The sequence below is a fragment of the Miniopterus natalensis genome, chromosome 13, assembly GCF_054644295.1.
Source record: "Miniopterus natalensis isolate mMinNat1 chromosome 13, mMinNat1.hap1, whole genome shotgun sequence".
Classification (NCBI taxonomy): domain Eukaryota; kingdom Metazoa; phylum Chordata; class Mammalia; order Chiroptera; family Miniopteridae; genus Miniopterus; species Miniopterus natalensis.
The window spans coordinates 37,521,257-37,538,022 of NC_142093.1; the positions used below are offsets into that span (position 1 = coordinate 37,521,257).

The 16,766-nt window shown below is 34.9% G+C and overlaps 1 protein-coding gene and 1 pseudogene across 1 annotated transcript in view; one reads left to right on the top strand and one right to left on the bottom strand.

Annotated features, from left to right (window-relative positions):
• The window catches only part of PPP3R1 (protein phosphatase 3 regulatory subunit B, alpha), a 53,937-nt gene that overhangs the window by 9,490 nt on the left and 27,681 nt on the right, over positions 1 to 16,766 (bottom strand). Inside the window, exons 2-3 of the mRNA XM_087823604.1 lie at positions 15,309 to 15,348; positions 323 to 499 (exon numbers count right to left, since the gene is read on the bottom strand). Coding sequence (XP_087679730.1) covers positions 323 to 499; positions 15,309 to 15,348 — 217 coding nt within the window. The remainder of the gene's footprint in view (positions 1 to 322; positions 500 to 15,308; positions 15,349 to 16,766) is intronic.
• On the top strand, positions 14,091 to 14,458 carry LOC148091651 (small ribosomal subunit protein uS10 pseudogene; annotated as a pseudogene).

A 16,766-nucleotide genomic window follows, 5' to 3' on the forward strand; every position in this document is an offset into this window, starting at 1 on the left:
TCTGAAAAAAAGGTTTAAAAAAATGCAGCTTCTAATGTGATAAGTTTCCCTCAAGTGAGACTAATCTTCTAAAAGCAAAATACCAAATCTCAATTTTTAGATCACCTTATAAGAAAAATTTGAATTATGAACCAAAACGTAAAAGATCTTAGTTCATTAAGGTTCATGTTCATATACCACAGATTTTGAGATTTTAACATACTCTATTATTATAAGGTTACCAGTAATATAAAGGCATTTAAGAAAAACTGAAAATTTTCAAACATTTTTGTACACAGAGCTGTAAGACTGTAACTTGTGATGTTAAAAACTACTTTCTCACCTTTAAAGTCTACTTCTCCGTTCCCATCTGTGTCGAATATATCTATTACTCGCTGTACTAAAGGATTCTGTTGTAACTCCGGCAGAGACATGAACTCTTCCACACTCAAAGAACCAGAATTGTCCAAATCAAGCTTCTTAAATCTCTTTCCTAGCCTTTTAATTTCATCAGCATCGACTAAAAGTAAACAAAAGAGTAACATGATTTACAAAATGATTTTATGATAATTATAGGGGAAAAACATCCAGCAGTTAACCATAGTTTAATTTCCAATTTAATTAAAAGAGTTACATATACTGTTGACTAGTTCCTTATAACAGAAAGTATATCATAAATATTTTTACCCTTTTGCTTGTCTGCACCAGCCATAACACACAGCCAGCTATATGCTGAGTACACCAAGATAATAAACAGGATTGGCAATGCTAAGCTGATCATGAAAGTCAGGTGGTTCCTACTACTGGGCAGATTTACTTTATTTCTAATAGTTCATGGTTCAAAACTCAAAGCCTCCCTTCCACCCCACCCTAATAGATATCCAACTCCCCTTCTTGGAGGCAATGTTGCCAGTTTCTTGAATATTCTTCTAGAGATTGTCTTTATAAATATGAGCAAATAAAACACTTTTTTCCCCCTTAATAAACAAAAACTAAAAACAAAAACAAAAAACAACTTAAAAACGTATGCATTACTTTAGAATTACTCTATCAAAATTCACTATCAGGTCTCTTATATGCATTCTTGAGAAAGTTTTCTTCACTTTCTTCTAAATTACATTATTCTCATTCCTTTAGAAAAATCAAACTAATTCATATAAAGTAATTCTGATTATGACTTAATAGAAATAATACAAACATGTAAGAAATTAACCCTTTGCAGTCGTATTAAATTTGGACATGGGTGTCGTACTGGTCGGAATTAAGAGCTTTCAGAGAAATTATGAACTGATACATGCATGAATACAGTTAAGATTTGTATGGTTCCTTGCTGTGGTGGCTGAGAGCAGACATACGACCGGAACGGTAAAAAAGCTTTGGTGGCTGAGAGTAGACAAACGACCGCAAAGGGTTAAACCTGATCACCAACTTTTAAAAAGAAAATTAACAAGTCAAATGTTATACTGCCCATGAGTATTATGGTGATGTATTACTAAGTATTAGGCAGGAGGGTGATTATAAACAACAGAAATTTATTTCTCATAGTTCTGGAGGATGGAGGTTGAGATCAGGGTGGTAACATGATCAGGTGAAGGCCCACTTTTCAGTCACATATTATGTATTATGTATACATGTATTTTGGTTCACAACATTAGGGACCAAGATTGCAAACTGTTTTGAAAGTTCAAATATATATATGGCATTCTCATTATAAGAACTTAAAAGGTAAAGTATGTATTTTTTTAAAAAATATATCTTTATTAATCTCAGAGAGAGGAAAGGAGAGGGGGAGAGAGAGAGAAACATCAATGATGAGAGAGTCATTGATCGGCTGCCTCCTGTACACTCCGACTGGGGATGGAGCCCGCAACCCGGGCACGTGCCCTGACTGGGACTCGAACCTCAATCGTGTGGATCCTAGGTAGACGCTCAACCGCTGAGGCATGCCCGGCCAGGTTAAAGTATGTATTTTTAAAATCTAAAAATATTATTTTAAAGTGGAATAAGAACTGTAAGAACTATAATTATATACACTACTAAGGTATACACTGTACAACGATAAGATGCTGCTCCAACATGAATTAGTTCATGCAGTTGGTGAAGAGGAGGAGTGATGTCAGCAGAGCACAGAAATATCATTGGTTCATAAGAATTTTGTTCTGGTATGTTATAAATAGACCAGGGACAAGTTCTCTCAAATTAAAGATAAAGTCTTAATAAAATATGAAAACCTTAAGAAAAAAAGTAAAAACAACAAATATCTCTCTTTAGAGAAAATTACACCATGTTCAGTGGCTTAAAACCCCCTGAGGGTTTTCAACATTGCTATCTGGTGGAAACTAAGGGTGCAAATCAACAAGCTGCAAAGGCAATTTATCTTGTCTACCACCTCTCCCCACCCCCAAAAAGCAATTAACAAAGGTGACTATACCCTGGTTCATTATTTAATTTTTATAAAATTAGTTTCTGCTGAAGCACATGCCCTCAAGAACCTGTATCTCAAAACAGGAAGCACAAGTTCCAACTTAAGGCTAGTAAGTAAATGGCAATGGTGCTTGACACAAATGCCAGAGGTAGTGTGTGTGAGTATTTTCGAAATCAAATTGGTTTCTGTTAGCACTGTTACAAAGCTGCATAAGGAGTGGTCTCCCTAGAAATATTTTTCCCAGATATGACTTTGCAGCATGTGAGGTTATTCAGGAATGCACATACTGTATTACAGCAGAAATGCCTTTGCATTCATTGTTTTAATGATTCATCTAAACCCTGCTTCAAACAGCAAAACACACATATAAATAATCCAATCAAAACTTCCCAAGCACGTCAACTTCATAGAGCATTTTATCCCTCTATTAAAGAATATTCTTTTTTTAATGGAACAAAGAAGAGCAGAACTGTTCAAATAAACTTTATTTTCCAATTTTCCACAATGAGATTAGATACCCTTACCTTTAGAGGGAACTTAATAAATTAAGTCCCACAAGTGCTTCTGACTTACTTATTTAGACTTATTTATTTACATGTCTCCCCCACCTCAGGGCAGATCAATGGTGTTCTGTACATTGCATATAACAGGTGCTCAATAAATGTTTTAAATAAGTATTAATTCTACATGTTTCAGATTTTAAGCTTACTGATCAAAATACCATCAGCATTTGAAGTAAAACCACTTATCTAACCAGACACCAATCAGTAAGACTTTCAGAACGGTTTCTCAAAGTTCATACATGTTGCTGAAAGCTACTTCTCTGTGCTTGCCTTAATTTTACATATATACCAAGAATTAGTTACCTATTTTCTTTTAGCAATCTTTAGTATATCTTAGTTTACAACCACAGGCCACAAAAGGTGATGAGGAAATTGAACATAATGAACGACTAACACAGACTACAAGTGGAAAAACCAAAGACGACAGTGTCTCCACAAACAGTATGTGGACAAATCAGGGCCATTTCATTTAACAATAGCTGATATAATAATAGAGCATATCATTAATGGAAAAGAGGAAAGGCAGAAATAAAGTGCCATAATATTTATGGAAACTATCTGTGAAGTTCCATTTACTGAGGTGGAGGCATGAATAACAGTTTGGAAAGTTACATTATAAAATAAATACACTTGGCTCAATCCATCCTTTTTACACTGTCAACGGCAATCTTTCCGAAAGTTATATTCAGCCAAATTGCTAGCTCTTGTGCTTAAAATTTTCTAGTGGCTTCCTAATACAAACAGGATAAAAAGTCTTAATCCCTTGATGATATTTAGCCTCATTTAAATTTCCATCTTTCTCTCCCCCCATTACCTTTACTTTAGCTACAATGCTCTTGGCACAATTATTCGACAGCATAAACTTTATGCCTCCATCTCCTTATAAATCCTCTGCTGGAATGTCCTTCCCTAAACTCTCCATTTATGAAACCCCTAACAATTTTTCTGATTTGAAAAGGGGAGGGGAAGAGTTATTAACAGTATATCCTGTAATTATGAGTATCATTAACTCACTCTCTGGCAAAAAGCCCTTTAAAAACATTTACAATCTATTTACTTTCCTCTGCTTTAATTATCTTATGAAATATTATAAACTAGTTGATACCTGTTCTGGTAGCTTAAACTTTGAACTTTCCTCAAAGGCAAAGCAATGGGCCATTGATGATCCTTTAACTTTCAGTAACCCGCTTTTTAAAAAGCCCCTGAAGTATGACTTGGAGGGAACAAGCTCCATCTAATCACCTATTCACATACCCCATGCAGCCAAAACTCATCCTGAGCTTCTTTATAAGTCAGTGTTGTTTGAAAGAAGGCAGTACCTATTCTCCAACCACTCATTTATTTCCTCCTTTCTGTCCCTTCCTTCCTGCTTGGATTACAGTGAGTAAGACACACTAGATTACTCAGTACTTATTATCTAGTTGGGGCTAGCTGAGCAATGAAGGAATCTGTACCTAAACAATTAAAATATTCTTAAATGGCTAGCTTAGAAGGCAGTGCCACGAATATATTTTAAAGCCAAGATCTAAGAAAGCTAGCTTTCAAAAACAAATGGTAAAAATACCTCTTTTAGGATGGAACAGAGTGACTTATTTGGCTGTTATTGTCACCAGATAAGCAGTTAATCAGCACTCCCACTCACCAGCACTACAGACTAGATGTGTTAAAGAACTAAACATATCCTAAAGTACGAAACAGGTCTCAAGCCTTGAAATACCAGCATTTACCAATCTCCTACAAAGTAGACACAGATCTCCAAAACAGATCAAACCTTTCTTAGCAGCACTGTTAAATGTTTCAGATCTTCACTTAGTACAAGTTAAATATTAAAGAACAAATTTCAACTTTTGGCATCAAATTTCATCAAAGATTTTTTCCTACTGCTTGGGATCATACACCCTTTTAAAACAGATGGATAAGGGGGGGGAACCTCACCCTCTTGACTCATCTTGTGACTCAGATATTCTTTTTCTTATGTTTTGCCAACTTGAAACACATGTAGCCTACTTTTTGTAAGGATACCTTTGGGAGAACTATCTTTTCTAATAGTTGAAAACACCGATTTTTCAATTTGAATTATATTATACAAAGTAGTAAAAGAATCAATCTCATCAAATCAAATATATACAGGGTGGGGCAAAGGTAGGTATACAGTTGCTTCTATGGAAAATAATGCAAAAATTAATAATAATGCAAGAATAAACTGTTTCATGTACTTACAACTATGACTCTACTTTTGCCCCCCCATATGTGTACATATATAGTCTAAAATTTAAGCAAGAGATCAAAAACTTAGATCTTTTAGTCTGAATTCATGAAATATAAAGTTATGAATAAGAAATTGATGAATTGCTTCCATAGAAAACACCAAATTAAATTGCTGAGACCTTACCCACTCTGAGCATACTTAGATATAAATGTGGAATCTAGATGGCTACTCATTTTGACAAGGAATTCAAGAATCTTAGTAAGAATTTACTTTTAGAGAACTCATGTTGCTACAGTAAATTTTAATAAATATTTTCAACTGTAACATATTAATACTAGAGCAATATAATACTAATAGAGATAGAAGGTTGCATATTCATTCTTCACCCTCTCAGATGAAGAAACATAACCATCTGTTTATTATGTATTTTTCTCATTTAGGAAAAAGGAATTTAAGAGACTCCAAAATAGCAGAGATCTAGCCTCTAGCTGTGATTCCATCACCCTTACAGTTAAAAGTAAAAACAACTTGTAAGCTCTTTTAAGGTGATTTTGAGGTTTCTCAGAATCAAATGGAAAATAAATAAGCAGAATAGTAAAAAAATAAACTTTCCTCAAATTTTAGCCAATCCCAGTAATTGTGTAGTAATAAACAACAACAAGACTATTGCTCCTTCAGGATATTCTTTTAAAGCCACTTCATAAATAATTTATTACCTATTAGTCTATTAATGATTTAGCAACAAAAACACAATACAGCAAGTGTTTTCATATCCTTCTAGCAATAATAATAGTTTGAAAAAAAACAACTAAATGTAATAGGGGATCCTGTTTAGAATACTGGAAAAAAATAAAACTTTTAAACGTTACCAGTTTTTTCCACTAAAATATGCAGTTGAATAGTACTGAAGTTATGTTCTTGATTTTGATAACTGTACAATGATTCTGTAAGATGTTAACATTAGAAAAGTTGTATGAAGGATATTTGAGAACTCAATTATTTTTGCAACTTTTCTGTAATTTCTCCATAGTTCCCTCCAATTTATGACAGCTCTTAATTCTTCCCTTGTCTTTCATGACCTTGAAACTTCTGAACGAGAATTGTGTAAAATGTCCCGCAGATTTAGCTTGCTGATGTTTTCTCATGATTAGAATGAATTTGGGTATTTGGGCCAGAATACCATGGAAATGATGTGTCTTTCTCACTGCATCGTATTAAGGGGTTTATGATGTCAATGTCTTTTTACTAGTGATGCTGATTTTTTTGATCACTTGGCCAAGATGGTATTTGGTAGATTTCTCTCTACTATGAAATCTACTATCTTGTTTGTATTAAAAAAAATACTGAGTGAAAGGGATACTTTGAAACTATCCAAGTATCCTACTTCTCCTAAAATGTTGGCCTAATTTTAGCACCTACTGGTGGCTCTTGTCTACAAGATTCTATTACTATGGATTTTGCCTAATAATGACTTCTTTTCCCCTCATTAATTGTAATGCTCTTTTATTAAAAAAAAAAACACAAAAAAAACCCTGTCCCTTTCCCCCATTTCTGAACTCAATTATTCGTATCAGCATGACTATTTATTTTATTCTATGGGTTAAAAGCCAATATTATTATTTGTTAGTCAAACTGTTTCAGCTTTGGTCTTTAGGTTGGCCTCTATGTGACCTTTCGACAATTCCCATTTTGAGCACTTCCTCCATTTCTGGCACCCTAAAATGCTCCAGCCTCATTCTGACTATTCATGATATCTCTAAAAAGAGATTCCCCAATCTCTTTAGTATGGCAGGATATTTAGAACTATGCTACAGAATAAACTATTAGGAAAGATTGCTCATTTCAAAATCTGTATCTTAGAGGCATTTTGGAAAGAACCGTTAGACGTGACAAAATTACCTATGCAGAAACATGCATTGAGTAACTCTTGTAATGACTACCACAAGCTCAAAGCTTTACAGTGTTAAGAAAAGCTATTGGGTAGTTTTTCAACATAAGGATTAACTTAAAAGTTTTAAAGTCTTTTGTAAAATTTACCTTACAAAGAGAAAGGCTGTATTTACATGTTACCCCAAATAAGAAACAAAAACCACCAGGGGGCGCAGTAGAGAGGACACAAACCTTCATAATAAGTTCCAAAAAAACCCATGTAATTTTATATCGACCTTGTGTATAGCCTAGCAGTTTAATATTTATATTCTACACAGAATAGTTTGGGAACAGAACAAATCAAATAAAGCACCCTACCTGTGAGAAAATTTTAAAAGTATATTATGAAATATGGACACAGGCACATCAATCAAATATATATGATATATATATTATACATATATATGATTTGATACCCTCTACTTCTGTTCCACTGATTTGTCTATCTTATATCAATATCACGGTCTTGTGTTGTATAGTAAATCTTTAAATCAGGGAGCAATGTCTTCATACTTTGTTGTTTTTCAAAATTGTTCTGGCTCTTCTAAGAACTGTGCATTTCCACATGGAAATAACAAATAGCTTGGTAATGTTTACAAAAAGCCTGCTGAGAATATGACTGGGATTGTCTTGAATCTATAGGTCAATCTGAGTAGAACTGATACCTTAACAGTATCACATCTTCCAATCTATGAATGTGGTGGCTCTTTCCATTTATTTTAGGTCTTCTTAAATTTCTCAGTGATGTTCTATAGTTCAGTGTATAGATCTTACATATGTTTGGTTAAATTTATACCTAAATATTTCATGTCTTTTTTCTATTATAAATGGTATTTCTGTCAATTTCACATTTCAATTTTTCATTGCAATTATATAGAAATTCCACTGATTTTTGCATAGACCTTGTATTCTACAATCTTGCTGAATTCACTTATTCTTTCTAGTAATTAAGGATTTGCTATATCCAAAACCATGTCATCTGAAAATAAATATTACTATTGCCTTTCCAACAGAAATGTATTTTGTTTCATTTTCTGGACTTAAAACTACACTTTCCTCCCAATCTTAGGTGGAAAGCATTTAGTCTTTCATTGTTAAGTGTGATGTTAGGTTTCAGGAAGATCCCTTCTACTCTTTTATTACTGATTTTTTAGAGAAGGGGGGTGGGAGGGGGAGAAAGACAGAGAGGGGAAGGGAGGGAGGGAAAGGAGGAAGGAAGGAACATTGATTTGTTGTTCCATTTATTTATGCATTCATTGGTTGCCTCCTATATGTGCCGTGACCGGAAATCAAACCCCCAACCTCAGCAGATCAGGACAATGTTCTAACCAACTGAGCTATCACCCAAGGCCCCTTTTATTCTTAATTTGCTAAGAGTATTTATTATGAATGAGTACTAAATTTTGTCACACACTTTGCTACATCTACTGAGATCTTGTTTTTATCTTTTATTCTGTCAATATAGTGAACTACATTAATTGATTTTTTTCAGTTAAAACCATACTCCTAGATCAGAGGTCCAGCATGTTTAGTCCCCGAGGAAGGCTGATTGGGGGACAGCTTCCCCTTGGTCACACTCATGCCAAGACCACCTAGGATGTAAGCATCGAAGTGCCGACTGAATTTCTCTTTATAGTTTCGGGGGAAGGGTTTGCATGGATATTGTTACCTGAGAATGTATGTTTCTGAAATATGCATGTGATTTCTCTACACTTCCCAGAAGAAGAAAACACACACACACACACACACACACACACACACACACACACCCCACCCACCCACCCATACTCCTGTGATAAACTTCACATGGTCATGTTTCATTGTCCTTTTTACATATTGCCAGATTTGACTTACAAATATTTAAGGATTTTTGCACATTTGTTCATGGTGAATATTGGTCTAAAATTTTCTACAATGTCTTTGGTATTGCTCTGGTATAATGCTAGCTTCTACTTTCTGAAGGAGTCTGGATTACAATTGGTATATTTTTTCATTAAATATTTGCTACAATTTACCAATAAAGCCATTTGGCCCCAGAGTTTTCTTTGTGGAAACATTTTAAAATAAGAACTCAGTTTCATTAATACATATAATGCTATTTTATGTTTAATATTAAAATTTTCTATTTTTGTGTTGGTTTTAGATATTTGCTTTTCAAGGAATTTGCCCATTTAATCCAAGATGCAGAATTTATTGGCATAAAATTGTTCATAATATTCCCTTGTTATCATTTTGACATCTTTAGGAAAAATTCAAGATGATGAAACAGACCCAGAAAGTTAAGTTGATCAATGCAATAAAGCTTAATGGCAAAGCTGGGTGACAGGATTTCTTCCTGAAGTACCTTCTGACCTAATTTCTTTTGCTATGTTAGTTCCATCTGAAAAATGAGCACAGAAGCTGAAACTGAGAGATACTATATATACCTTGCTGCTCCTCAACCAGCATTTTTGGACTAAGTGTGGAGAAAAGGAAACAAGAATATTCCCATTCCAGGTAGATAAAAATCACACCATATATTTCTAAGATGTTCTCCAACTTGTATATTATTGGTTTCCCTGCTGAAGGTGTTTGTAATTGTTTTTCTCCTTTTGGTTTACCCACTTTGTGGTTCAAACCAAAATAGGCAATTAGTTATTGAAAAAGTATACATTTATTAAGATCATACACATCTTCAAGTCTTCTCAATGTTAATAACAACCCTGGATTAAAAGTCATATTCTTATTTTTTTTTAAACTAAGTATATTGTATCGGTCAGTCATACACCCTATTCAAAAGACACTGCTCTCAAAGATTTCCATTGCTTGTAAGTCAAATCCAACCCCTACCTATTACATAAAATTCTCCAGGTTTTCCTTTTATTTGATCTTATCTTATTCTATGTTATGTTGCATTTAAACACGTTAATTGCACTTTTCTTTTAGTTTTGTAGCACCCCCTACCCTTCCCCAACAATTCAGAATTATGCTGATTTTATCAACAGTAAAAAAGTAGTTGAATCTGATTTTCCACTCATACTTTCAACTGTGCCCCAATCTAGTTCTCTGCTTAAATTATCTAAAGTAGTATCTTGCACAGTCACTTTTCCAAGTTATCATGCCAAGTTACAAGAAAGGTCTCAACTCTGAGCAAATCACCCCAACAGAGTATACATTTCCACTATAGTCCAGACAAGTTAGCAAACAGACAGAAACAAAGTCACAATGGCCTACAATAATTTAACTCAATAAAAAGTGAACACTGAATTGGGGTGGTGGTCAGGGAATACCTCTATGTCTTAGACAAGTCCAGTTTGCCTAAAATAATTCATGTGTAGACAAAAATAATATTAATCTTATAAGATTTATTGTAAGAGAGGCTGTATAGGACTGGGATTAAAAATATGACTCTGGAGCATGACTGCCTGAAATCAAACCATGGCTTTGTTACTTTCCCTGCTGCTGCTGTGTGACCTTAGGCAAGTTACTGAGATCTCTCTGCCCCTGTTTTCTCTTCTATATAATGGGTAAAGTAATAATACCTTTCTTATGAGGCTAGCATGAAGATTAAAAAAGGTTGATGTATGTGAAATGCTTAGAATAGTGCCTGGCAAATGCGTTATTATTTATGAAAATAAGTGTGGTGATTGGTAACAGTATACTGAGTTTTCCTAAAGGTGCAGCCTTTAAAATTATCCAACTACTTGTCTATCCAGCACAGCTGGTCTAGCTGTGAGTTCTTATTAGCTTATTCAGTCAAGATACTCAGCATCTGCCTTATGCCAGGCATTGCACTTATGCTTCCACTATCAATGCCTCAATTCCTTTATTAGTGAAAATTAGCTCAACCAGACTCTCATTATTATTAAAGCTTACTGTGTTACATGCCGTACGAAACTATAATTAAATAACTGTCTCCTTGATATTACTCTTAGTTACTTCCCTTTCCATTTTTACATTCATAAAAAAATATTAAAAGAAAAATTTCAAACACAAAAACTGACAGACTAGTATAATGAATCCCATATATCTATCATTAACACATGAGAAGTCTTATTTCACTTATACATCCACTTCAATTACTTGAAAGCAAATTCCAGACATCATTTTGTTTTAACTGATATTTACTATCTATCTCTAAAAAAAAAAAAATCACAGTAACATTATACCTAAAATTAATTATTAATAATTACTTGACATTTAAATAATCAGTGCTCAAATTTCCCCAAATGTCACAAATGTTTTTACAGGTTTTTTTTAATCCATCAGATTTGGCAATTAAACAATGTGTCAATAAAATGAAGGTGACCTTAATAACAGTTTCAGTAGAGTAGTAAGGAATGAAAGCCAGATTGCAGAAGGTCACAAAATTAGCAGAAATAAGGAAATGGAGATAATTTGTATATGTTCTTCTGAGAAGCTCAAATATGAGAAAGAATGGAGAAAAACTGGGAGGTGAAGAGTCAGGATCATGGAGGGGTTAATAATGTTTATAAATTGGAGATGAAGCAGCTGGAAAACAGAGAGAATCTAACAAAATACAGTCCTGGAGATGAGATCAAAAGCACAAGCAAAGAGCTGACCTAGAGTAAGGGAGGTGTAACCCAAACTCTGACACTGAAGAGAAGAAGGTAGTTAAGCATAAGCATGGGACCGGGAGTGTGTGGCAGGAAGGGGTGGAAGGTAGAGGGTTGGAGATAAGGGGGTAATGAGGTTAACACTTAAAATGTTCTCAGTTTTCTTAAGAATTAGGAGAAATCACTGAGTAAAAGTAGGGTATTGGAAACGACTACATAGGGCGTCTGGATAGAATGCTGAAAATCTATTGCAATTTAAGGAGAATGAAAGGGACAAATGACTAGACAGGTGAAAGAATTAATCAGTATTGAAATCTCATATAGCTTTCAAAAACAATTTCAAAAGTCAGTCCTTCCGTGAAGCTTCTCTTAATTTCCTTAACAAAGGATAATTTTCCCTCAGTGAGAATTTTGTTTTTATTTTTCATAATGGTTTAGTTCACTGTAATAATATATGCAGTTCTCTTTTTCCCAGTAGCTAGACCATAAGCATTTTGTGGGTGTTTATCTGTGTCATGGGGCCAAAGACAGTACTGTACCTTTTAAAAAGTAGCACAATTAAATACTAAAGGAGTAAAGCAGACATAACTACTTGAAGAGCTGGGAGGAACACTGAAAGCTGGGACAATTATATAAGTCCTCACTGGGAACACAGAACTGAGCTGGGTCTTACAAGGGGTGAGAAGGCACGTCAGGATTTAACTCAAACAAGGAAGTATAAACACTGAAGTGCCTCCAGGATTGGTTTTAACATTCTTATATATAATGGTAGCTGTTTAGAAATTAACACTAAGCTCTTCCCATAACGAAGAGGTTTGTAGATAAGGAAAAATATTACAATGTGTGGGTGGGAGGAAAAAGGGGTGGTTTTAACGTGAACAAGTTCATTTTGGGGAAATTAACTTAAATCATGTATAAAATATATAAAAGTACACTCTATTCTAGTGAACCAAGTAGGGAACAAAAAAAAGAGCTATACACTGGATAACAGAGTAAGTCAGGTAGATTCACTGCTGGTTGAACATTCACTGACAAGTACAAACCTTTCCTGACAAGGTTCGACAGTTTCACCAACGCTCAGATGAGGTCATAAGAAAGAAGACCAAGTTCTGAGGATAAAACTGAAAGAAAGAGCTTTAACAGTGTATGACATTTATTTCAAATACCACACTTAAAAAAAAAAACTTGGCTTTTGCCATCTGAACGTGCAGCAGGCCATCCATCTTGCCTTTTGCACTAATATATTTTTTCTTTGCAACCAGTAAAGGAAGAGAAAAGAACCTGAGAAATACTTAGGATCTCTGTTCCTTGACCAAGAAACAAAAACTGATTTCCTAGTACCTCATTCCTATCAGGGTGGTACCCAAATCTCACCTCCATTTGCAAACTGAAGCCTAGCTAATTAGACTTCCAAACCACCTTCTTAGCCACTAGCAACTGGAAGAATAACTGTCACATGCTCAAAATGAACAGCAAGTGGCAAGTTACAATTTTTAGCAAACCCTTTCGATTCTAAAGAAACTATAATACTGATACATTAACTCTGCCAGAGACAAGAATTCTAGATTTAGATAACACCCAGAGCACTAGCCTGTAATAACTCTACCTTGACCATATTTCAGATAGGCTAGGCAGTGACAGAAGTGATAGTTCTCAAATCCAGAAGACTACAGTCTATTACAGGGTTCCAGCAAACTTGTTCTGTAGGAGGCCAGAGAATAAATATTTTAGGCTTAATGAACCATACAGACTCTGTTGCAACTACTTAACTCTGCCACTGTAGCATAAAAACAGCCATATATAAACAAGTAGGTATGACTGTGTTCCAATAAAACTTTATTAACAAAACTGTGGATAGGCAGTAGTTTACCAACCAACGCCTGGTATACAGAGTCATAATTTGGTTTGGTTTTGGTCAATTCTAACAATATAATGTATGCAACATTTTATCTTCATGTTAATATAGAAATATACACTGGCATATGATCATAATTATGTAAGAAATTCATAAAGGAAAGCCTGAGAAGAAACAGTAAAATAAAACGTGCATAGTAGTTCAGATGGCAGAACTATGGGTAACTGAGTATCACCATTTTAAAAAACGATAAAAATTACAAAATGGAAGATAAAATGGATTAATAAAAACAACTAGTTTCAGCTTATGGTAGCTGCTACAAGGAAATAAACAGGGTACTACTACCCACGACAGATTCTGAGGACAGGCAAGATAGAAAACATCTCCAAAGAGGTGACATTTATGCTGAGAGTTAAAAGACAATGAAGTCAGTTAAGAACTTGATACAACTCTTTGAGGAAGACAAGGTCGCAGTTGCAGCAGAGCTCCATTCCACCCCCTCCTACTCCTGATTCACCGCTGTGTGCTCTCACAGAAGGAGTAAGTCCATCAAGAATCCAAGCTGCAGTCATGGATGGCTTTAAAGATACCCAAAGGACACCCAATGGAACCAGAGGTGGTGATTCACCAAATTAGAATTACTCTAACCAGCTGCAATGGAGTCTTTGGAGAAGATGTGTGCTGGCTTGATCACAGGCACAAAGGAAAAGCATCTCAAAGTGAAAAGATCAGTTTGGATGCTTACCAACACTCTAAGAATCATAGTAAGAAAAACTCCCTGTAAGAAGGGTTCTAAGACTTGGGATCCATTTCAGGTGAGGGTCCACAACTGACTCATTGACTTGCGCAGTCCCTCTGAGATTGTTAGAGGTTGTCAAACAGAATACTTCCAACAGTATTAAGCCAGGAGTTGAGGTTGAAGTCGCCACTGCAGATGCTTAAATCAACCTTTTAAATAATCAATTGTTTAAAAAAAAAAAAAAAAACAACTTGATATAAGACCATTCTACCTAGAGCTCAGAAGCAAACAAAGGTGTTGGCAAGAATGGAAGAAACTGACAAGTATTTTGGAAAAAGAAAGTAAACTAATGAAACACATCAAACAACAAGGAAAGTGGTCTTAATGAGAAAAAACGGAAGAGGAACCTCACTACAAGGTAAGGGGTCTCCCAACAAGGCAGGACCAGCTCCATCAAACAGGGATGGAAAGGGCAAGGAAGGTTCAGAATGATTTGGGAGTTCTGTGACCTCCTAATGACCTCTAAATCTACCAAATGTCCCCATTCCACTTCTCAGGATCTCCTCTCCTATCAATGCCCTTCCACACAGAAAACCTTTTGGTCCTCTGACAGATCCTTGAATCAAAAATATCTAAGATTGTCATGTTCTGTTTTTACATTCTCCAATATAGTCAGAAATAACCAGCCCACCCACACTTCTCAAAATCCTCATTCTCCCCAGAAAGATTTTCTGCAATAGTTAGTTGGCCTACCAAAGTTTTGCCTTCAGTAAGTACTTTATTTTATGTAAACACAAGATAAATAAGTTAACTGTTGGGTTAAACCACTGAAATTTGAGGTTTGATTTGTAACTATAGCATACTTGCAGATACTAATAATAAAAAAAGTCTGTAAAAAATATTTCTCTATTCTGATTAGTTAAAACTATGAATTCACTACCCATTTTAAATAATCATGGGCTAACATTGTTATATAGACACAAGTGTATGATATATATACACATATAAAGATATGTAAATATAAGTTCTTAATAACAAGAATATTTGACTTACAGTGTGAGCACATTTCCAAAGGATAACTTGCCTCATTTCCCTGAAGAAGAAAAAAAAGTTGTTAGTTACAAAATTAGTACAAATTTTTAAAAGGTAAACTTAAGTATGGATGTATATTGTCAAGATCTTACACTATGAGAAAAACATTATATTATTTAAAAGCAGAGTTTAAGGGGCTGGATTTTGAGTCAATCACTAATGGAAATGATTCAACCAATCAACCCCTAAGTAATAAAGCCTCCATAAAAACCCAAAAGGGCAGGGTTCTGAGAGTTTCCAGGTTGGTGAACACATGAAGATGCAGGGAGAGGAGTGTCTAGAGAGGACATGGAAGTTCCTCACCCCCTCATTTGTACCTTGCTCTATATGTTTCTTCCATCTGGTTGTTCCTGAGTTAGCTCCTTTAAAATAAATCAGTGATCTAGTAAGTAAAATGTTTCTCTGAGCTGTGTTAGTTAATCTAGTAAATTAATCAAACCCAAGAAGAGGTCCTTGAAACCTCTAATCTATAACCAGTTGAACAACTAGAACCCCAGGTAACAACCCAGACTTGCAACTGACATCTGAAGAGGAGAAAGGGGGGCAGTATTACAGGACTGATCCCTTAACTTGTGGAATCTGGTGCTATCTCCAGCAGAGTGTCAGGACTGAGTTAAATTGCAGGACATTTAATTGGTGTGTCAGAATTGTGTGTGTGGGGGGGGAAAACCACCACCACACACACACACACACACACACCCCTCTCTCTCTCTCTCTCTCTCACACACACACACCCCTCTCTCTCTCTCTCTCTCTCACACACACACACACACACACTCCTCCCCCCCCCCCACACAGTGTAATTGGGTCCCAGAAGTCTTTTATACATATGCTTAAAAGGCTTCAAATAAATGAAAGCAGAGAACTGAAAGGAAAATACATAATCATATTAGGAGATGTTAACATTTCTCTCACAGTAACACAGAAAAAAGTACACCAAAAAAAAAATCAGTAAAGTTACAGAAGATCTGAACACACTATCAATCAACATGTCTTAAAACAGCGGAATATTCTTTTCCAGTTCACATGGAACACTGGCAAAGACAGACATTATTCTGAGCTTTAAAAAAACTCTCAATAAACTTAAAAGGTCTGAAATATACAGAATATATTCCCTTATTACAATGGAATTAAAGCAGAAAGATATTTGGAAATATTCAAGTATTTGGAAATAAAATTTTAACAACTCCTAAGTCATAGAGGAAATGATAAGAAATCAGAAAATATTTTGAACAGAGTGAAAACAGAACCTATCAGAATTTACAGGATGCAGGTTAAGCAGCGTTTTGAACAAAATGCTATTTTATAAAAGAAAGTCCAAAACACAATGATCTGTTCCCACCTTAAAAAGCTAAAAAAAAAAAAAAAAAAAGAATTAAACCCAAAGCAGGGAAAGAGGGGAAAAAGAAGAAATTAACA